We start from the raw sequence: 22,202 nt of genomic DNA, 5'->3' as shown, positions 1-22,202 counted from the left end.
GGTCATGACCTAGCCCAGGATGGACTCTTTAGAAAGCTGAACTTTCTGATTGGACCTTTTCCTGTGGGCCCTCCAGGGTTTCTGTTAGTTGGTGGATGATAATAATTGATTTGAAAAAATGTCAATATTATTAATATCAATATTAATATTGATTTGAAAACAATGGAACATTAGAGTTAGTTGGGAAATATTTTTACGTCTTTTAAAAATCAACTTTAGGGCTTCCCTGGTGGTGTAGTGGTTGAGAGTCCGCCTGCTGATGCAGGGGACACGGGTTCGTGCCCTGGTCCGGGAAGATCCCACATGCCGCGGAGCGGCTGGGCCCGTGAGCCATGGCCACTGAGCCTGCGCGTCCGTAGCCTGTGCTCCGCAACGGGAGAGGTCACAACAGTGAGAGGCCCGCGTACCCGCCCCCCCAAAAAAAATCAACTTTATTGAGGTATGACTCACATACAATACAATGCGCCCACTTTATGTGTATATTATGCAAATAATTTGCATTCACATAATTACCTTAGGAATCTAGATATAGATATAGTTCCAGAACAGTGGCCACTCACCACATGTGGCTATTTAAATTAAAATTAACTAAAATTAAAAACAGTTCCTCAGTTGTACTCATCACATTTCATAAGCTTAATAGCCACATGTGATTATTGTCTACTGTATCAGACAGTGAAAATTACAAATACACACCGACACACACCGACACACACACACACACACGGCACTGATATAAAACATACATATAGCACTGAGATAAAACATATCCCTCACACCCAAAGGTTCCTTTGTGTTCTTTTCCAGATAATTCCTAATTCCCAATCCTGATTTCAGGAAATCACTGATTTGATTTGTTACTATGCATTAGATTTGTGTTTTCTAGAGCTTCATATATACATACTCTTCATTTACCTGGCTTTTTCTCAGCGTAATGTTTGTAAGGTTGATCCATTCATGCTGTTACATATGTAACTAGTTCCCTCCTTTTTAGTGCTGAACAGTATTCCATTGTATGAAGAGACCACAATTTATTTATCCACTCACCTGCTGATGCCATTTGGGACTATGCTAAATAAAGCAGTGAGTTTTGTAGACATATATTTTATTAAAAAAATTTTTTTTAATTGAAGTACAGTTGATTTACAATGTTGTGTTAGTTTCAGGTGTACAGCAAAGCGATTCAGTTATATCTCTATATATTCTTTTTCAGATTCTTTTCAGGTTATTACAAGATATTGACTATAGCTCCCTGTGCTATCAGTAGGTCCTTGTTGTTAATGGACATACATTTTCATTTCTCTTGCCTAAATACCTTTGGAATTGCTGGGTTATATGCTAAGTGTATACTTAACTTTATAAGAAATTGCGAAACTGTCTTCCAAAATGGTTGTACCATTTTACATTCCTACCAGCAATGTAGGGGAGTTCCAGAGGACTCCAATTGTTACCAATTACTACCATTTTTTGTTTACTTGTTCTATTAAGTACTGAGAGATAGTATCTAAATCTCCACCTGTAATTACAGATTTTCCGTTTCTCCTTTCAGTTCTGTCAGTTTTTGCTTCATAATATTTTGAACCTTATGACTATGTACATTCGAATTTAAGAATGTTTTGTCTTCTTTATGAACTGGCCCTTTCACGATGACATGCCCCTTTTTGTCCAAGTTCTGAATTCTACTTTGTCAGCTGATAGTCACTCCAGCTTTTCTTTTTAAAAATTAGAATGTGCATGGTATATTTCTGTCTCTTTGCTTTTAACTTATCTATTTTTACTTAAATTGGGCATCTTTTAAATAGCATATAATTTAGTCTTGCTTTTAAAAAAACTCCAGTCTGAGAATCTCTGACTTTTAATTGTTCTGTTTAGACCATTTACGTAAAAAAATAATAATTGACAAAGAATAAACTGTATGCATTTCAAGTGTACAATTTGATGAGTTTTGACATGCATATACCCGTGAAGCCATCACCACAATCAAGAAAATGGGCGGGCTTCCCTGGTGGCGCAGTGGTTGAGAATCTGACTGCTAATGCAGGGGACACGGGTTCGAGCCCTGGTCTGGGAGGATCCCACATGGCGCCGAACAACTGGGCCCGTGAGCCACAGCTACTGAGCCTGCGCGTCCGGAGCCTGTGCTCCGCAACAAGAGAGGTCACGATTTAAAAAAAAAAAAAAAGAAAGAAAAGGGGCATTTTCATCATCTTCCCCAAAGGCTTCCTGAGCTCCTTGGTAATGTACTCCTCCCCCCACTCCTCTTCCCTGGCAACCGCTGATCTGCTGTCACTGTGGTTTGCATTTTCTAGAATTCGGTATAAATGGAACATACTATATGTCCTCTTTTTCGTCTAGCTTCTTGTACACATCGTAATGATTTGGAGGTTCATTCATGTTGGTTTTTGTTTCACTTTTTTTCCCCTTTTTGTTTCTGTATAGTATTCCATTGTGTGGATATGTAACAATGGTTATTCATTCACAGACATTTGGGTTGTTTCTAGCTTTTGGCTTTACAAAGAGAGCTGCTATAAACATTCTTATACAAGTGTTATATGGACACATGCTTTTATTTCTCTTGGGTAAATACCTAGGAGATGAATTCCTAGGTCCTATGGTAGGCATACATTTAATTTTGTTTTTTAAACTGCCAACCTATTTTCCAAAGTGTTCGCACTGTTTTGCATTCTCCCCTGCAGTGTATGAGAGCTCTGTTTGCTCCCCTTTCTCATCAACAGTTGGTATGGCTCATCTTTTTAACTTTAATGATTCTATTTGGTGGGTTTGTATTTCATTTACTTATTGTCTATTCACGTTTTTTTTTAAATTTTACCGGTTCCTTTTTATTTTTTTTTAAATTTTATGTATTTTTTGCCTGCGTTGGTTCTTCATTGCTACACGTGGGCTTTCTCTAGTTGCAGTGAGCGTGGGCTACTCTTTGTTGCGGTGTGCGGGCTTCTCATTCTGGTGGCTTCTCTTCTTGCGGGGCACTGGCTCTAGGCGCGTAGGCTTCAGTAGCTGCGGTGCATGGGCTCAGTAGTTGTGGCTCACGGGCTTAGTAGTTGTGTCTCGTGGGCTCTAGAGCGCAGGCTCAGTAGTTGTGGTGCACGGGCTTAGTTGCTCCATGGCATGTGGGATCTTCCTGGACCAGGGATTGAACCCGTGATCCCTGCATTAGCAGGTGGACTCTTATCCACTGCACCACCAGAGAAGTCCCCTCACATGTCTTCTTTTGTGAGGTTTCTGTTCAAAATTTTTGCCTGGTTAAAACATTTAGTTAGTGGGACTTCCCTGGTGGCACAGTGGTTAAGAATCCGTCTACCAACGCAGGGGACATGGGTTCCAGCCCTGGTCTGGGAAGATCCCACATGCTGCAGACCAACTAAGCCTGTGCACCACAACTACTGAGCCCACGTGCCACAACTACTGAGCCTGTGCGCCTAGAGCCCATGCTCCACAACAAGAGAAGCCTCTGCAACGAGAAGCCCACGCAGCAACGAAGACCCAACACAGTGAAAAATAAATAAATAAATTAAAAAAAAATTACTTGTTTCCTTATTCTGATACATGTCCTTAGCTGAGGTATGTGGTACAAATATTTTCTCCTGGTTTGTTGGTTAACTTTTTGTTTTCTTAATGGTCTTCTTAGAAAAGTTTTAAATTCTGATAAAGTCCAATTTATCAATTTTTTAATTATTTATGCTTTTTTGTTCTACCTAAGGAACGCTTGTATTCCTAAGATCACAAAGATTTTTCCCCTGTGTTTTCTTCTAGGAGAGTTTTTAGTTTCACGTTTAGGGCTATGATCCATGTGAGTTAATTTTTCTGTAAGATGTAAGGTAAATATTCATTCTTTTTCCATGGAGAGATCTAGTTGTTCTAGTGCCGTTTTTTTTCAAAGGACTTACCATTTCCCAAGAAGTGCCTTGTCAGTTTCTTTGAAAATGTTTATAGATGTGGGAAAAAGGTATATGCAAGGTATATTCAGATACTTTATCTGTAACTCGCAGTAGGATACCAGCGTGAAAGAGTGGGCCAAGCATTAAAAATAATTTATGTGGTTACGAATCTCTTATTTTCATCAAATATAGTTTTAAATATTTCTTGATGTCCATTCCAGAATGAATCGAGCAATTCCCTTTGATTCTAAAACCATGTGAATAGTAACATCCATATTACGGTAGCAGAAATCATTCCACCCGTCATTTAAATATAGAGGCTTTCTGGTGAAGAGCAGCTTTGTTCCAGATGTCTGGGTTTGGTAATATTCACAAATTCCAGAATTTTCCTTAAATGATGCAAAATGAAAAAATAGCACTCAATTTTACTCAAAAATCCAGATCTATAATATCGATAAAATCTCCATAATTTAACTTTCTATATTAGGAGTGCCGAAATAAGCTAATATTTAATTTTGAGACAAGGAAAGAAATGTAGAAAACGAAAACCCAATGCCTATGAAAACAGACATCTAAAATTTTAATGATTTGAAAACAGTCTGTATATACAATGTGGGAGAGAGAGATACAGATTGAACATTTTGGTTTCGAACACGTGAAATGCCACCACTTTGCTCAAGTCTGTCACCTCCTAAGAGATGCACATTAGACAATGAAATCTACAAGGACACTTTTCAACCTCCTCTTCGTTGATTTTCAGCAACCTGCTTCTTCCTTCGCGCACACTTTCTTTCTTGTAACAATACAGCTTCTTCTGGCACAGCAGAACGTCAAGAACTACAAGAGCGGTGGTTCTGAAAAGCACTTCTAGGGTAAGTTTCACTGATCATTTCGTATCCCACTTAGATCATGCATCCTTCTCGCCTAAATCCTTTCCTGTTCCAATAATTTGGTTGTTTCAAACAAGCAAGCTCAATTAAGTCAAGGCATATATCGCAAACCAAAATGTTTTCCAGTCGGCTGGAATAGCATTATTAAATAAAAACTGGACTGATAAACTGTAATTTGCTCCTTGACTTGGTAATATGTGACTACATTCACCCCCTGGGGTAAGAAGCGTGATGAATCTGACGGCTTGTGGTGTGTTTGTTTTGTGCCAACCCCAGCAGGTACGAGAGGACAGACTGTGGAACGGACGGATGCTGTGCCGAGCTGGGAGACGGTGGTGAGCAGTGTGCACAGGGTCATTGGCCAGACAGAGCTGTGACGCCTAGATGGGCTCCATACAGCTGCTCTGAGTGCTGGGTCTGCATTTGCATGTTTTAGGGAGGCTACAGGATCAAGCACCGGACTCTCTTAGAGTGGGATGTGGCCTGGTGGCTCTAATGTTTAGGTGATCAAGGAACTGGCCAGTTTCCCTCAGGTAATGGGGTAGTAGCACCTAAGGGAATGTTGAGAGTCAGAAAGGCCCCTACTTACAACTGGCAGATGGGACCATCCTTCCTTTTGTGGATGGTCATAGTCTGATGTGTCTTTATGAATTCCTGCTGCAAATAATATATATTTTTGCAAATCTAAAAACATCCTTTGGAAAATCGCATGGCCGAGTCACTCATAAATGCCAGTGAGCAAAAAGCCCTGCGGAAACACGTCCTCGCCATGCTGAAACAACCCTAAGTGGGGACATGGCCCCTAAGTACACGTGTCACTCCTCCAGCACCTAACATGTCAGAGTTTGGATTAACGTATACTTCCTGAAACTTTCTCTCTAAGAGGGCTTTTTCAACCAGAAATGAGGCATCTTGCAATAACGCGCCCAAGACAGCCAGTTTTGGAAGGGGTTTCAAAAACAAAAACAAGGCATAGCATGCCTCCTTACTGGAAGGGGCACACCTGCAAATATACTGTGCTTCCCAGACTTGGGAGTGACAGGCTCAGAATAATCGCTAGTGTATGTAGAGCAATATTACAACCAGCTGGTATGTTTTCTAAAAAAAAAAATGCAGCATTAGGAGGTGCTTACTAAGGTGCTTCTTAATTCATGGTTTTCAATGGAATGTATCAGACAAACATCTATGAATGAACATGAACACACAGTCATACACACACACGGACAGGATTCTGTACAGTTTACGTCTTAGATGCTTAGATGTGTACACAAGAACCACGCAGGAAAAAAAAAGTTCCCCAGAGTTCCCTGAATTTCTGAATGTCGTCTAACCCATCAAGTGTTAAAATATTTCATTTTCATATAAAATATCTACAAAAATAGATAAGATTTACAAAAACCAGAGAGTATTTCCAGTTTTCCTCAGTAATCCAAGTCAGTCTCTCTTTTGCTGCTCAGAATGTCGCCATCTCCAGCAAAGAGCGCTTGAAGAGCTGCGCGTTCCTGGACAGGTCGGTCACCTGGTGGACCATCTCCTGCAGGGCGGAGGTGCTGGGGTAATGGAGCGCGGCCGTCTTGGTGGCCAAAACTATAGTCTTGAGCTGCTCGCAGAGCTGGTTGCTGGAGTTCATCACTTTGTTGCGAACGTCCTGGGCGGCCACCTGCCTCGTCAGCGTGTCTCCGATGAACACCAGTTTGTGGGCGCTGAGGATGACGAACTTGCTGTGCGCCACGAAGATCCGCGGGGGCTGTGCCGAGCTGAGGCAGCTGAAGAGCGCGTCGATGGCGTTGAGGAGGGAGATGTAGTGGGTCTCACACTGGTCATAGTAGAAGCACAGCAGCTGCCTGTCCTGCGCGCCCACGCCGCTGCTGGTGCTTGGGAGGCTCTGGGAGGGCTTCCACTTGGAGATGTCGTTCTCCACGGGCTTTGTGATTTCTTGTTCCAACAACTGGAACTGACTCAGCTGCAGGGAAGGAAAAAGCCGTTTGTTAAGGATGAGGCAATGTGCTGACATGGAAATTAACCAGGGCTCGCAGTTAAAACGCAGGGATCTTCATCCCAGTGTGAGGTGCTTATTGGATGCCAAGGCTTGTCCAGTCGCCTGGCTTTCCTAAGTTGTGAACGGTACAGGCTGACAAAGAGGATCCCTAAGGAATCCTCCAGCTCTGACTTCTGTGATTGGACACGATGGGTCTCTTCTCTCCTCAGGCTGGAAGGCAGCATAGGGTTTAAACCCAGCTCTGTTACCCACACCTTTACGAAGGTTAAATGAGTTAATATTTGCAAAGTGCTTAGAATAGTGTTTGGTATAATGGAGACTCTAGGTAAATGTTTATTACATGTTGAGAGGTGGCCAGGGAAAAGCAAACGTGGGGATCTCTTTGTCAGGTCAGTCACTGACAGTCTGCTCCTTCTGGGGGAAAGCCTTTGTCCCTTCAAGGCACTTAGATAAATGACAATCCATGACCCTTTTCTATTTCTCCTACTCTGTCCAGATTTATAAATATTATCCAGCACTACAGGATAGACTACTGCATATGAATACATGTGCACTGCGGAAGAGAACTTCTCTAAGGGAATCTGAACGCAGGCTGTGCATCATAACACTTAGCCCCCCAGAGCGGTCGAAAGGAAGGGGCCTCACACAAGGTCAGACTCAGTGTTAGCTTTCTCCCTTCTCTCCTCACTGCCCCCAGCTGGTGGATTATTTAAACTGCAATGATAATAATTTCCAGCTATTGCAACAAGTGTCAGGAGAGGCTCTCTTTTACAGGCAAGGACTATCTATCTGTGACCGGAGTTTAGGACTCAGTCTTCTGCCCTGAAATAGGGTTGAGTCTGAGCAGGGTTAACCTCACTCAGCTTCTCCCCTGAGAAGTGCACAGCGAGCTTTCCTTTTCTGTAGACTCTGTTTTCTTCTTAGGAATTACTATGATTTCAACAAGTTCCCCAAAGCCCTGCAGTCTTACTTGGGCAAATGCCAAAGCAAACATAAACAGATACAGGGCGATGCTTCAAGATATTCCGCTTATGCTTTTCCAAGTATGTTCATAAATATATCATCTCATTAGGTCGGAGGGGAGAGGGACTTTCTCATTTTATAGAGAAATAATGGAAGTTCAGGGAGGTTAAGTGACTTGCCTGAGGTCATATGATTGATTGGCCAGAAAGCACAGATTAGAACTCTGGTTTCCTGAGTTCAGTGCGCCATTTCATGTCCCTACATGCCATTTCAGTTCATCCTAAAAGGCCTATAAATCCTGCATCCATTTCTCGTTATTTTTGTGCCCTTGTATTAGCAATACCCATTATTATTTGCCCCACTCATGCCCAACTTTTGAATGAAACTGCCTTGCCCAAAGCCCTTAGTAAATGGACTTGGATATATTTTGAAAACACTGGATCCTGCCCTCCTCCCCTTAGATTGGACCAAGAACAGCCAAGCCACAGGCTTGGGGAGAGACAGAGATAGAGATGATAGAGACAGAGAGACAGAGGGAGATAGATAGATAGATAATGGCCCAGACTCTTTTTTAAGGAGTTTGATAAACCACAGAAGGGGCTGACTATTAGCGAGGAAGCTGAGATGAAAAACTATATATAGGAAAGGCTCTGAGTGTCCAGCTGTGAGTGTCCAGCTGTGGGTTCTGTGAAGTTACAGGGGAACCAAATGAGTAGATAATCAGAGGAAACTACCAGAAAATAGAGGCCAAGGAAGTCAACTTAGAGAGACACCAAGTTAGTCCAGGAAGGAGAGGACACTGACAGTCCTAGTGCCTTAAGACATGGCTATAGCTTCATTTTCTGTTCTCGGATTCCCCTATTGTGGCTTTACTACAAAACCTGTTTGCTTGGGCCAGCTTGAGTGCGTCTTACTCCTCGAGACCAACTGCCTTAGCCCAATAGTCTTAATATGTTAGATGTACAGGCTTAGCCTGGAAAAACTGTATTTGGACATGGTCCAGGTACACCCAGCTAGATTACTAAGGCCATAGTCCTTCTCTTTGTTCTTATACCCTATTATGTGCCTTGGAGCTTGTTTATGCCAAAGTGTACTGGGAGGATCAAAACCATGATCTTTTGAAGTTATAGTTTCCTTATTAAGTGGGAAATCTTTTCAATACCAAGTAGTTTTTGTTCTGATCGAACGTACCTGATGATGTTCCAGCTGCATCTTGTTCTGTTTGATGATATTTTCTTTTTCCAAGAGCTCCTTCTGTTGCCTCTCAAACTCCTCCTTACCCTATTATTTTCCAACATAAAGAAAACATGACGTCACCACTAGGATTCGCTTATGCTAACAATTTCATTGACAGACACGTGAATACTCTTCCATTTTCCGCTGCCTTGGCAATTTCCCGCATGCCCAGTTAGGCCCTGTGAACCCCAGAAAGGGCTTCTCGGCCAGACTTCCAGAGTCACTGTGCGGATGAGAACCGAAAACTAAAACCCATTTGCATGTGGGGTGTCATGCTGTCCGCTCCACTTTACCGTTTTTGGAGGGTTAACCATGGCCCCCTTCAAACCTCCGTAAGCGGTACTTTTTCTCAGCGCTCTTTTCTAATAGATTATATGCAAACCCATAAACCCCCTAACGGGGGTCTAAACATGGTCCACATTGTGTTTCTAGTTTCTTTCAATCATCTACAGCTCTACACCAAATTAGCATTTCCCAAGAGGCAGAGTTGGACAACCAGCCAGGTCAATGTTTAATGCCTCGGTCTACTGTCTCCCCATACTTCTTTCCAGCACAAGGTGTGGCTCTGCTCTCCCCTCCCCAGTTGTAGGCAAAGGAACTGTGTAATAATCCTCAGGAGACTTCGTGGCTGTCAGTCAAATGAAAAGAATGGCAGAATAAGATAGTAAAGCAAATTCCAAATAATGGATCTTGTAGAATGTTTTAATCCCCCGAAGGGAAAGCTGTCAGGATCCTGAGTCAACCTGGTGGAATTTCCACCTGGAGGACGCAGACTGTGACGGCCCAATTTCCCTATGCCGTTAAGTTCTAGGTCAATTGGCAAATGCCCAGTGCTCTTCAAGGTCAGCCTATGGTGGGGTTAAGTTTCTCTGTGAGTAATGCTACACACATACACATACACAGTATAGAGCTGAAGGGACCTTAGAAATTCAGAGGTTTTCAAATCGTTTTCCTTAACCGTGAAACACCCCTCGCCCTACTTTTTTTTTCCAAATAAAGTATCGTGCAGAACCGTATCATGAAATGCAAACAGAAGTGGAGCTGGTATGTCTATTTGCGGCCCGCTAACCTACTTGGGGAGTCTCCTCCTGCTCGCCTGAGGCATATCCATCAGATCTAATCCACCCCTGCGCTTCGTTCATTCTGCAAATGAGGCAGTGACATGAGGTTACAGAAGCTGGTGACACAGTGTCACGGAAAAGTCTGGAGGACTCAGGACTCTCAGGCCAGTATTCTTCCTCCTGGACAACATTGCCTCCAATCTGTGAACCATTCATCGTGTTTCTGAACATTAATCTTGGTCTCGGCTCTGGTAGTCTAGCTACCAGCCTTATAGGCATTAGCCCCAGGCCCCTGCATGTGAGTGTAGGTGCTGTAGGAGTCTGGTTCTTTACCTGGAGGTGGACGTAGTCGTAATCATCCATCCAGCTCCGTTCAGAGCCGTCGCTGCTGCTACAGTCAGGGGGCTGGTCCTTGCCCAGGCTTGGGGGCAGTGGCTTGTTGAGGGCTGGAGCCTTGTGGTCCCCGGGATGCAGCCGCTGTACCTGGGAGCTGGTGTGTGCGCACTCCGCGGAGTTCGTGATGCTCTCGGGCCCGCTCTTCCCATGCGAGCTGCCAGGGCCCGGCTTGAAGAGGGCCTCCGCGTTGGTGTTGATGGTCGTGGTCAGCTGCTTGGCATCGTCTGGCACTGTCTTTGCCACCATCACGAACCGGTCCAGGTCATCCCATTTGTTTTGGGGCTTGTTGACGGCCAGAACATTCAGGGACCAGCTGCACTCATTTAAGTCATGGCTGGTCTGGCTCAGGATCTGATGGGAGTCCTCCAGCCTCTGGAGCTCCCGCTTCATCTTGTTGTGGAGGGGGGGCTCCGGCAGGCAGGAGGCGTTGGCCGTGGCCCCCTTGGCGAAGTGCAGGTAGTCCCTCAGGGCCAGCTCCACCCTGTCCACAGCGGCGCGGACCTCGTTGACGTGTCGCTCCATGTACCCGTAGCCCCGCCAGTCGGTGGTGACCATCGCCATCAGGCCCGAGACGCCCATCTCCAGGGCCTGCTGCAGCCGGTGGAGCCTCTCGATGGCCGTGTCTGGATCCAGGAAGAGCCTTCTGTCCTGGGACGGGGAGGCAGACAGCGAAGATTCCTTCGAGGTGGTGGAGGACGTGGACATGGTGCTGCCGGTGCTGGAGAAGGACAGCCGGTTGATGCCGTCCACCACATCCTGGGAGCCTTTGGCGTCCGGCGGGTTGCGCAGCGGCACGTCGTAAACCCCGTCTCTCTCTTCGAGGTTTGCTTTCCCGCCGGTTTCTGCTGGCGGTGCCAGAAACTGGACCCCCCGGGGGACATCGTAGGCGTCGTTCTGGGAGCCCCCGGGCTGGCGCAGCTGCGGGGCCGGGTGGCTCAGGGAAATGCTTTGGTGTCTCCGTGGCGCCAGCTCCGCTGCAGCGTCGCCATTATATTTAGCGTGAAGGTCCTTCCCCAGGGGCTTGGTGCCGGCTGGGGGGATGTCATAAACGCCCTCGGGTCTGCCGTCGGGCCGGCCGGCGTGTCTCATCGGAGGGGGGAAGTCGTATTCTTTCTCCCTAAGCCCGGCCTCATCTCTGCAGGCAGGAGGTGGAATGGCGTATCCCTGAAAAGCAAGTGGAGAGCGAAGCTGTTATTCGCTCAGTTGGCTCACGTGACGGTGCGGAAACTGAGCGGTACGTCAGGATGAGGGCCAGGTGCTGCCTCCCTCTCGCTCGCCCTCCACCCCTAAGCGTCTCCCTGCCCTCACCTCCCCCGCCCTTTGACAAGTGCATCCTTCCCTGGCCTCCACGCTGCCTTGCGTGGACCCCTCCCGCCTGCGCTGCTCTCCTGGGCCTGCGTTGCTGAGCGCCTCCTGGGGCTCCTTCCTCAGCTGCTGCAGGCTGGGAGGGCAGGTGATGCATCAGCAGCCCCGGCCAGGCGTCAGGAGGCCTAGGGTCTCTCCCGGACCTGTCAGCCGTGTGCTGCCCACTAAGCCGCTTCAGTGTTCTGAGACACGGTTCCCTCATCTGCAGAGTCAGGATAACTGTACTTCCTGGGCAGAATGAGTCCAGTGCGTTAGCCCATATATGTACGGCCTGAGTAAGCTGTGACACCCTATATAAACGTGAGCTACATGAGATACAGCAGTCGCTTGCCAAACGGAATTGATTACTTTACCTTCTTATTGGCTCTCCTTACCGACTCCCCATTTTTTTAGTGTGGGCCCCTAAATATGGAATTCCTAGAATTATCTTTATTGCCGGTTCTTCCTCCCTCCCCCCTTCTCTTCCCTCCCTGTACTCTCTTACAAAGGCTAGCTTCTCCTCTTTGGTTTGTTTATCCCAGTACACACACGTACACACACACACACACGTTTTTTGCTGCTCTGTAGCAGCTCACTTACCCCTTTGGTAGGAGGGATGTCATAGACCCCTTGAGGTTTTATCTCTCCCACTGGAACTGAGAACACGGGGCCTTTCACAGACGACGGTGGGATGTCGTACACCTGAAGAGAAACACCCCCCCAGAGTTACCCAGCACGGAAATGGCTTACACTTGTCATTTTTTATGTACTAAGCTTTTAATGACGGATTTATTTACCAGGTTATGTGTTCCCTTGCTCTTCGGCTGAATTCTATGTAATAAAGGGTTGATGGAATTTTTCTTTTTCAATTTTGTATTCTTTGACTTAGACTGAATATAAAAATGATCTTAGGTAAACTGCCTGCACGGTCTGTATTTTTAATTGTAGCTTAAATTTTACGCTGCCTGATAAACTGATAAGCAATGAGAGCTTTGTTAGATCAAAGCCTCGATGCCCTACTAAAGCAAAGCCAGAAAACATACCTTAAAACATTGGCTAAAACGGCCCCTGGACAGACAACCTAAATAAAGCGTCACATGACCTGTACATATTTTGTGAACTGCCCTTTCCTCTGTAGCCCTGAAGCAAAGCCGCCCTCTTCCCCAGTGACCACATTTCTGGTACGCACCCCGTGAGCGGTCTGGGAAGGAGGGACATCATAGATGTCCTTTTGGTATCTGGACGGGTACTCGTACACATAGCCATGGCCTGTCCTCATCGGCGTGATCACCTGTGGACAGGAAGACACGGGGGTAAAATTCCAAGCTGAGTCCTGAGGGCATCTCCTAGCCTCCTAATCAGACACTCCACCCTCATCTTTCACCCAACTAAAAAGAAAGAAAGAAAAAAACCCCACAACACACACACACACACACACACAAAGAAAGAGGGAAGAGACAAAAGGAAGGAGACAACGGTAAACTTTTAAATCCCTCTTGAATCCCAGTGAAGAACCATCCCCTGAAATACCTCTGTCCCCATTCCTCATGGTAACAAGATCACCTCAAAGTTAGTCAGATAAAGTCTGAATTCCCAAAAGGTACTTGAAAGGAGAATCATGTTTGAATCATGAAAGTCCTAGATCAACCCTTTGGAGCATCAAAAGCACAGCATTAAAAAAAAAAAAAGGCTCTGAAACTATTTGTAAATAGAGTTCGGCCACTTAAAATTCCTCTCATACCTTCCCCAGGAAGCCTCTTCATCTGACGTTATTATGATTATAACTAAAATTCCATAGGCCACTAGAGTACTTTTATGAAGGTTCACACAGCGCTGCCCTTAGAAGCCTGCAGGAGCTTTCATTTTAACGAATGAAACACATGAAATACTGAGTCTGGGAGCCGACCAGGAAGAGAGCTGAGGTCTAATCATTTTCCCATTTCCACCGGGGAAGCAAACATCCAGACGGTACCTACGTCCAAGTGATGTCAAAAGTCAAGTACACTCATCGCAGCTCGAGCATCTGGAACCAATGTCAGTGAAACAAATCTCACCCGACAGGCTCGCATTTTCATATCTACACACTTCATTGTGTCCTAAGCACAGGTAGAGAAACGACTGGAACTTAAACTCCTCCGAAAATATATTTAATCCCCCCAAAGCTTCTAAACGACTAGGGTCTTGTTTCTGCCTAACCCCTGTCCCCCGAGTGCTAACAGCACCCACCTAAGTATTGCTCATGACATTTGTGAGAACAGACACTGCAAATTAGGAAGAGTTTGTTGTTCCCTAAGAAACCATCATCTTTTATCCTTTCTCTAATGTGAAAACTCTGGCGTCAGGCTGCCTGCAAAACTATGCAAAAAATGCTCATATCCATCTTACCCCGAAATGGATGGAACTCAGCCAAATGCACCAGTGCCCTTCTCCCTGGGGGCTCTAAATGCCCGGGTTCAATTTGCTTTTAAATCCCTGGTGCTTGTAGCTGATTATGGCTTGCAATGAAGGTAAACGAGATTAGCATGCAGCCACCATCCCATCCAATCTCGCCACTGCCTCGGGTTTGAAAAAGGAATCTCTTGCTTTAAGGTTTGTTGGCATGCAACATACAGAACCAGCTTACAAAGTGGCTACTGTGCTGTGCAGAGCAAATCTTCCTTTTTAAAGCAGGCTGCTCTTTGCTCAAGAAAGATACACTGTGTTCCCAATGCCCTTATATAATTTTTTTCTTCACTCGCTATTGTCCAGGAGAGAAATGAAGCATCTTCTCTTGGTCTATCTCATCAGCTCCTCTATTTATAGCTCTCTGTTTTGGCTGTTTAATAAAACCTGCTCACAGCGCAGCTTTTGTTCAGTCTACAAGTTTCTAAGAGTGGCTTCTATCCAAGGTTGCCAAGTTAGTAATAACGCTAATGGAAAACCAAGGCTGGTTATGCTGAAGGCCAGCAGACGGGTTTCATCTTTAGTTTAAAAAAGGGAGCGGGGCTGGGAGATAGATGGGGTGGTGCTAGTATCTGAAAATAGCGCTTGGTGACATGTAAACATAAGGCACAACCTCAGGAAGGCGGGTCGCCAGCGAGGCTCTGCCCTGCCTTTGCAGATCGTCCCTGGCAGGGAGCATTAATGCTTCCCAGTATTTAAGGTCTCACTTCCTGACAAATGTCACAGAACCCCCCGCGTGCTCTCTCTTTCTCATTTAGAGGATGCCTGTGGTCATCTGGTTTTTTAAAAACTTTGCATTCCAAACCAGTCATTTTCCTTGTTTATGCATTAAAAGAAACAGATGGTGAAAAACCACAGGGGGAAAAAGCCAACAAAATACAACCTTCCCCGATGCCAGCATCCTGATGTTACTATCCAATTCGCATCGGTCCACAAATGGCGTGGAAATGGGACCGGGGCTGTGCATCTGGTCAGACACAGGCAGGGCACAGAGTGAGCCCCTTTGTGACGCCCCAGAGAACAAAAGGAGCTGGACCTCCTCTACTTTTGGACCTTCTCCAACTCACCCCATTGCTTGGGTCACTTTCATGCCAATTGTGTGTTCTCTCCTCAGAGGAAAGTGCTGACTGTTCTGTACCTTACAAAGTATCCAGTTTTGTGGTTCATAAGGCCTTTTCTTCCTGCTTGACACAGTCCACAAAAACCTTTCTACTTTCCCAGGATTACTGAACCTCAGCCTATGAGGAACACCAAGGTCTAGCTAAGGGGATGTACATTTGGGAAGAAATCTCCTGGGCATTTGCACGGCAAGGCACTGATGTAATTGCTACACAAACGGCATCTTAAAAACTAATTTTCTCAATGAAATCAAGTCAGGTTTTTCATTTCCTTTTTTCCTCCATTTGTTTTTCTTTCCTGCATTCCTTTCATTCTGAGTATTTATTTATAGTTATAAGGGCTTAGCCTTAGGAATTACCAAACTGACCTCTTAGCTCTTTAGCGTTGCCACAAAGGGGGCTGAACCGTGGGCTCCCCAGGGCTCTATGACCGACTACTTTCCTGGTTGCCCTGCAGAGGATGTGCATTGTCCAAATATGGATTTTCTGTCCAGATGAGGGATCCAACCTTCCTTGGACGTTAGTATACTGTTCTTGTCAACTAATGGAAGAGTCTGAAGGGGGACACTTTGAGAAGAGCTATGAAGCAGAGAAGGGCAGACTATAGACGTTTAGAAAGGGAAGAGTCCACGGACTAAATCTCGGAGGCCGGACCCCGGCAGGGGAGGATCTAAAGCCTGGAGACTGGGGTCACGTTAGCTCTCTACCAATTCCGCTTGTAGAAAACAAACAAACAAACATGACTTACCCCCCCCCACACACACACTTTGATTCACACCATTTTGAGCCTCAGATTCTGGGCAGCACGAGCTTTTTAGAGATGCTGTTAAGACTTCTGAGTCTCATAATTTTGAGAGCCGTGCATGCTGAAATTTGAAAAGGGAGTCTGTGTCTGGGGTAGCAGCGAGGGCTAGGGAACCCTGAAAACCATCAGGTGTGAGAGTCAGTGGGCTGGGACAGAGCCCTGAGGTCTGTCATTCGTGTCTCCACATTCAGTTGGCTTGAGTCTGCACCTGTAGCAGAGCCAGGGCCTTACGCTTAGATGCCTGTGGGCTGAGCAGGCTGGGTGAAGGGAGAGATAAGCCGGGACCCTGTGTTGGGGGCACAGAATTCGTACTCTTTGAAAGGTGGCAGCCAGTCCTCAGCTCCAGCCGACCACTATCCTGAAAAAATACTCCCTGTGTTGCCAGATCTTTCCAATTTTCATGAGAAGTCAGAGGGAGGTTCCTTAAAAAACTAAAAAGATTTACCATATGACCCAGCAATCCCACTGCTGGGCATATACTCAGAGAAAACTGTAATTCAAAAAGACACATGCACCCCAATGTTCATTGCAGCACTATTCACAATAGCCAGGTCATGGAAGCAACCGAAATGCTCATCGACAGACGAATGGATAAAGAAGATGTGGTACATAGATACAATGGAATATTGCTCAGCCATAAAAAGGAACGAAATTGGGTCATTTGTAGAGATGTGGATGGATCTAGAGACTGTCATACACAGTGAAGTAAGTCAGCAAGAGAAAAACAAATATATATTAATGCATATATGTGGAAGCTAGAAAAATGGTACAGATGAACTGGTTTGCAGGGCAGAAATAGAGACACAGATGTAGAGAAGAAACGTATGGACACCAAGGGGGGAAACTGGAGGTGGGGGGTGGTAGTGAGATGAATTGGGAGATTGGCATTGACATGTATACACTAATATGTATAAAATAGATAGCTAATAAGAACCTGCTGTGTAAAAAATAAATAAAATTTAAATGATTAAAGAAAAAAGAAATCTGGATTTTTATGTGATATCTGATTTTGGAAATTGGCTCAAATATTTCAAACAGCATCTTGGCCAAACGACACGTCTCTGGCCCCCAGGGTGCCCAGTCCTTGCTTTCATCTGTGTATTTCTTCCTTCCTTCTCAGTCCGAGGGCAGGACCTGAAAGCTCTTCACTAGTTCTGTGCTTTGGCAAGACTGAACCACTCCATTTTTCACAGGTGCCCTGCGTGCCACACCTCTGCGTCTTCACTCACACTGTGTCTTTGTCCAAGACGCTCATCTTTCTTTCCTCATGTGCAAACTTCATTCAATTTTCAGGGCCAGCCTGAGTGCCTCTCTCCCACAAAGCCTTTCTCAGACAGATACAATATCTCCGTCCTTGGAAACTTCCACGTGTGCATATACATCTCTAACACTGCTTAACCCTTGAGGTTTCACTGTTTCAGACCATCTCTTCTCTTCGCATTGTGGAGACAGAGACCATTTCTCCTCCATTTGTATATAAACAGCAGGGCCTAGCACAGTGCCTTGAATATAGTAGATCTTAGATAAACGTATTGACTGAATATATTAATGAACTAAAGGAAAACTCAAGGCTTTTCTTAAGCAAACTGGTGTGGATCTGGAGAGGACACTAAACAGTCTGCCTGTAGAGGATGAGGTTGGTTTCCAGGTAAGTCAGCTCTAGGATGAGCGGGGCCCATGGGATAAGGGACATGTCTTTATCAGCCGTGCATGGTAGTGCTGGGCAAGTGGCGTGGCCAAGAAAGCAGGGTGAATGTTAGGTAAAGTTGAGAAATCAGACACCATGGAAGAATTATCACCTGCACCACTATCTGGTGCAAACCACGGTTGGATGGCGGCAAAGAAGGGCCACTAGATGGTTTCCTTTTCCTCAATCTAGAGCTTGCATGTGACCCAAACACCTGCGTTCTTCTCAGCCACAAGCCAGAAATATATGGGGGAGTTTTACAAAAAGAAATGAAAACTAACTCTGCTTTTTACCTTAACATCAGAAAAAAAAAATACAGTAGAAAGGAAGAGGAGTCATACTTTCTCTAGTTCTGAAAATATGCGACAGGCCCGTGTTGCATGAAGTCTTCTACCAAAGGCCAAGGCCACATTGGGTCTTTGGCTCATTGAAAGGATTAGGTCTGATGAGGGGAGTGATTGAGAACGTAAGCTGGACCCAGGCAGAACTGGATCTAGATCCTTGCTCTACCACTTAGCAGCTGTGACGACATGACCAAGGTATTTCCTGGCCTGTTTCCTCATTAGTAAAACAGAAGTAATAATACTTAGAGGCTATTAGGAGTATTAAATGAGACCAAGTACATAAAGTACCTGGCAAAGCATAAACCCGTAGGCCTCAGCTATTTTTATCATAATTGTTACCTAGGTTAAGCAGAGTTTACTTTTGGGCTTAAACTGTGGACTAGGTAATTCAGATCAATCCCCCTAATGAAGACAGCTTTAAAAAAGTGAGGAGAATATATGAAAACTCTTCTTGATAACATCAAAAGTTAAAAGATAGTAAAGGATTACCAGGTCAAAACTGAAAAGTGGAGAAGGAATTCATAGAGGGGAGCCCACATTTTGAGGCTGCTTTTTCTCTGGTGGCATTTGCTGATCTAAGACAGGTCTGAGGGGCTACACTGTGTTTTTTCAGCTTCTATGGGGGAAGGGAAACATTGGACTCTAGGGCTCACCAAGGTAGGGACCCTAATAACCAACCCGCAGTTTGGGTTGGGACCGTAAGGGCCACATGCGAAAGTAAGGAGTAGCTGGAAGTGAACCTACCCTTGTACAGGCTAAAGCTAGGTTTTGCGTCATCAGGCTTGGCGAGGACATCTCAAAGCCTGAAATCAGATTTATGTGTGTCTGTGAGGCTGGCAGAGCAGGTAAAATTCTCTCTGGATTTTTACTCTCTCTGAACAGCTTTACAGGCCTTGTATTATTTCTGCAAATATTTTTTAAAAACCACAGATGTCCAACACACAATCAAAGATAACTAGGAATTCGGGAGACAAGGCAGCAGAAACAAGAACAAAACAGCCCATTCCTGCTTCCTTCCAAATAGGATGAGGATGTTTCTGTCTTGGTGATCACAGATCTCAAGGCTGTTTGCTTTCAAAATGTTTCATGATTAAACCGTAGGGGAATACAAAATTGAATCATCCCTAGATTTAAGTCATGGAAAAAGAGACTACTCTTCACAAATGTATACAGTGTTCCCAGTGAGGTCTACGAGGCAATGGGAATTTCAAATTAAAGTGATAGATGACAAGAGACTTTTGCCCTTGGTGATCAGCAGTGTATTGACTTGGGTTACTATTTTACTCTGGTCATATCAGTGTTGCCATTGTCACAGTTATCACAGTAACAGCACAAGACACACCAGTGGAAAACCCCAGGAGAAAACGTGCTTTATAATCTGAGAGATAAAGATATTTATCCAAGAGAAAGACAGCAAAGTCCCAAACCCAAGAGACGTTATTGAATTTCTCCTCTGCATTTCTTTTCGGTGGAAGAGCACATGCTGGGTGTGTCAAGAGGATCCCACCGAGAAGTAGGACGCACACCCATGAGGAATGTCTAGAAGCAAAACACTTTCTAGAAAGACAACTTCTGTTCACATGGTATCACTTGTACCAAGGTCTCAGCAAGTCTACTTGGGCGTGCTGCTTCCCTTGGGCATCTAGTTTGCCTCCTTAAAGCTGAGCTGGTGGGAGCCTGGGATGGGGCATAGCAGAAACAGAGGCCCTGTGGTTAGGAGAGCTTCAGCCAGATGCTGCCCATTCAGGGGTGCGCTAGGGGAAGTGGGAAGGGAGCAGGCTGTACCATTCATGAAGGCAGATCCTCCTTGCCCACCCACCGACCCTGTGAAAGCCGATTAATAGGGTCTCAGGTCCCGCCATGTTCTGTGCTCCCTTGCACAAGCCCTACTGCTCACATACTTATCACAAACTCTCATTTCTCTCCTCCAACGCTCGCCCCTGTTTTGACTCATTCCCTCCTTCCATGCTATCAGCAACCCGAAAGAAGAACAAAACAGTAAAAAGGATGCAGAAAAACCCTCCTGTTTGACTGAAAGAATTGGGTAGAGTGGATGAGACCAAGATGGGACGGCGAGAAGCACAGGGAACTTCGGCGGCCTTGGTCCTGTTCTAGTGCATTACTATTATTCTTCATAGTTCTACACTGGATGTATGTACGTATCAAAAAAGAAATTCAAAATCATAAAAATAGAATTTTTTATAACTTTAACAAAATTTTAAAAATATGAAATCCCACTTGGAGGGGTATAGGGAGGAGTCTTCTGTCACTCTTTTAAGTTTCTGTATCCCATGATTTAATTGTGTCTAAGTCTCTACAATCCAAAGCAACATTAGGAATGGTGTGAATGACACCATGCTTTGCTTCTGATATCTAGATAATGCCTCGATAATGGCCCAGTGGGGTTCTACCCACGGATCCCGGCAGAGCAGGAAGGTGTGTAACCAGCTCCTGGTGTTCTGCCCTAAGGCCTAGCCAAGAACTGGGCAGCCCAGGTGGTCCATGATGATTACAGTACCGATTTATAACCTCGCCATTAACAGCACCTAAGATCATCTGAACGCAAAAGTAGGCCTCCCTGATTAGCAGCCATCTTTTGCATTTTTCTAGACATATGTGGAAAGTAAAATTACATTGCTTCCTGTCTTTCTTTAATTCCTTGACACCCAGTTTTATTTATACTATCTCTGGGACCTGTACATTAACAAGAGTATTTTGATTTCTAAAACTGCCTGTTGGAAAGGACTTATTTCACTGAAATGCCCTTAAAAAGCATTAACAGAGCCACCACAGTATTTATTTGATCTTATAATAACTTCTTTGTCTTAAAGCCCATGAACTGTGTGACCCTTTCCCTTTAAAGAAAACCCTAGGAAAAGAAACATCAGAATTATCACTGGCTGCTCATTAGAACTTGGATCCCATTTTCAGAAACTGCAAAGTTATGGAGGTTTGTCTGTTTAAAATCCAAGATTACTTGTTGCTTTTCTCTGACTGGATTTATTAATTCTCTATAAATTCTTTCTGCCCCACTTGGGTGTAGCAGTGAGCTCATTTATTTACTTGTTATAGCAACAATATAATGAAAACTGAGTCCGGCCTTTAAAATACACCCTCATGGGCCCTGTGCACCGTTAACCCTTCCTACTGCTTCTCTCGTGCTCATCAAGATTTCTCCCCCTGTATTTTGGGAGGTGATTTACTTTCCCTCAAAGACATTTTGATGTCTGATTTTATGTTAGAACGTAGCCTTTTGCTAGCCACGTCTAAATCACGGCCAGGCTCTTTTTTCAAATGAGTCACAGCTGAAAGCTCAGAGGTGGAATGGCGCTCTTGGGTCCCTTTCCTTTGACACAGCGTTCGGGCGGCAAACCACTGCATACAAACAGTGCCCCGATTGTCAGGCCTCCAGCATGTCTCCCCTGCTGCTTTCAGGAAGCTCTTTGTGTAGCAAGTGCTAAAGCAATATTTAGTTATGGAGTGACCAAGCGCCAAAGAGCAGCTAGAAGCGTTTAAACATGAAAGAACATGACGGGAAATGACTCCTGGGTTCTGCAAGTGTTTGAGGTGTTTCTCTGGACGAAGCTGAATACAGTCTGGGACAGAGATGGGCACAGCACAGCCATTTTTTTATATCTCATGGACCGAAATGTTCTTTGAGTGAAAACTATAAAAGGCACGAGCATTTTGGTTCTTTTTTTGTCCAAATAAATTCAATAAACCACGAAGCACTAAATCTAGATTTTGAATTGGGTTTTAGAGAGGTGCTCACAGACAGCCCTCAAGGGATGCGATTATGGAAAGAGGAAAGGGATGGGAATTTCTGCACCCAGGTGCCTATGGGTATCGTCTCCTCCTAAATAGGGACAGGAAAGACGCTGTGACTTAACTGGGAGACCCGACATGATGGAGGATGGAGCAAACAGCTCACGTGGCAGAACTTGTTGCCAGCTCTGAACGGCGCTGACCCAAGGCTGCGGCAGGGCTGTCGCTTCAAGAGGCATCAGACTCATCCAGGGTC

At 45.1% G+C, this 22,202-nt stretch overlaps 1 protein-coding gene across 5 annotated transcripts in view; it reads right to left on the bottom strand.

Moving 5' to 3' along the window:
• Positions 1 to 4,449: 4,449 nt before the first annotated feature.
• NEDD9 (neural precursor cell expressed, developmentally down-regulated 9) overlaps positions 4,450 to 22,202 on the bottom strand; it is a 300,840-nt gene continuing 283,087 nt past the window's right edge. For all 5 annotated transcript variants that reach the window (XM_049715606.1, XM_049715605.1, XM_033434908.2 and 2 more), the window contains 5 exons: positions 12,975 to 13,076; positions 12,386 to 12,487; positions 10,379 to 11,605; positions 8,940 to 9,029; positions 4,450 to 6,749 (listed from right to left, as the gene is read on the bottom strand). In XM_049715606.1, the coding sequence (XP_049571563.1) occupies positions 6,240 to 6,749; positions 8,940 to 9,029; positions 10,379 to 11,605; positions 12,386 to 12,487; positions 12,975 to 13,076 (2,031 nt within the window). In that variant the 3' untranslated portion in view covers positions 4,450 to 6,239. The remainder of the gene's footprint in view (positions 6,750 to 8,939; positions 9,030 to 10,378; positions 11,606 to 12,385; positions 12,488 to 12,974; positions 13,077 to 22,202) is intronic.

This window comes from Orcinus orca, chromosome 10, assembly GCF_937001465.1.
Source record: "Orcinus orca chromosome 10, mOrcOrc1.1, whole genome shotgun sequence".
NCBI lineage: Eukaryota > Metazoa > Chordata > Mammalia > Artiodactyla > Delphinidae > Orcinus > Orcinus orca.
Note: the sequence above shows the minus strand (reverse complement) of the source record. Positions and strands in the feature narration are given on the sequence as shown.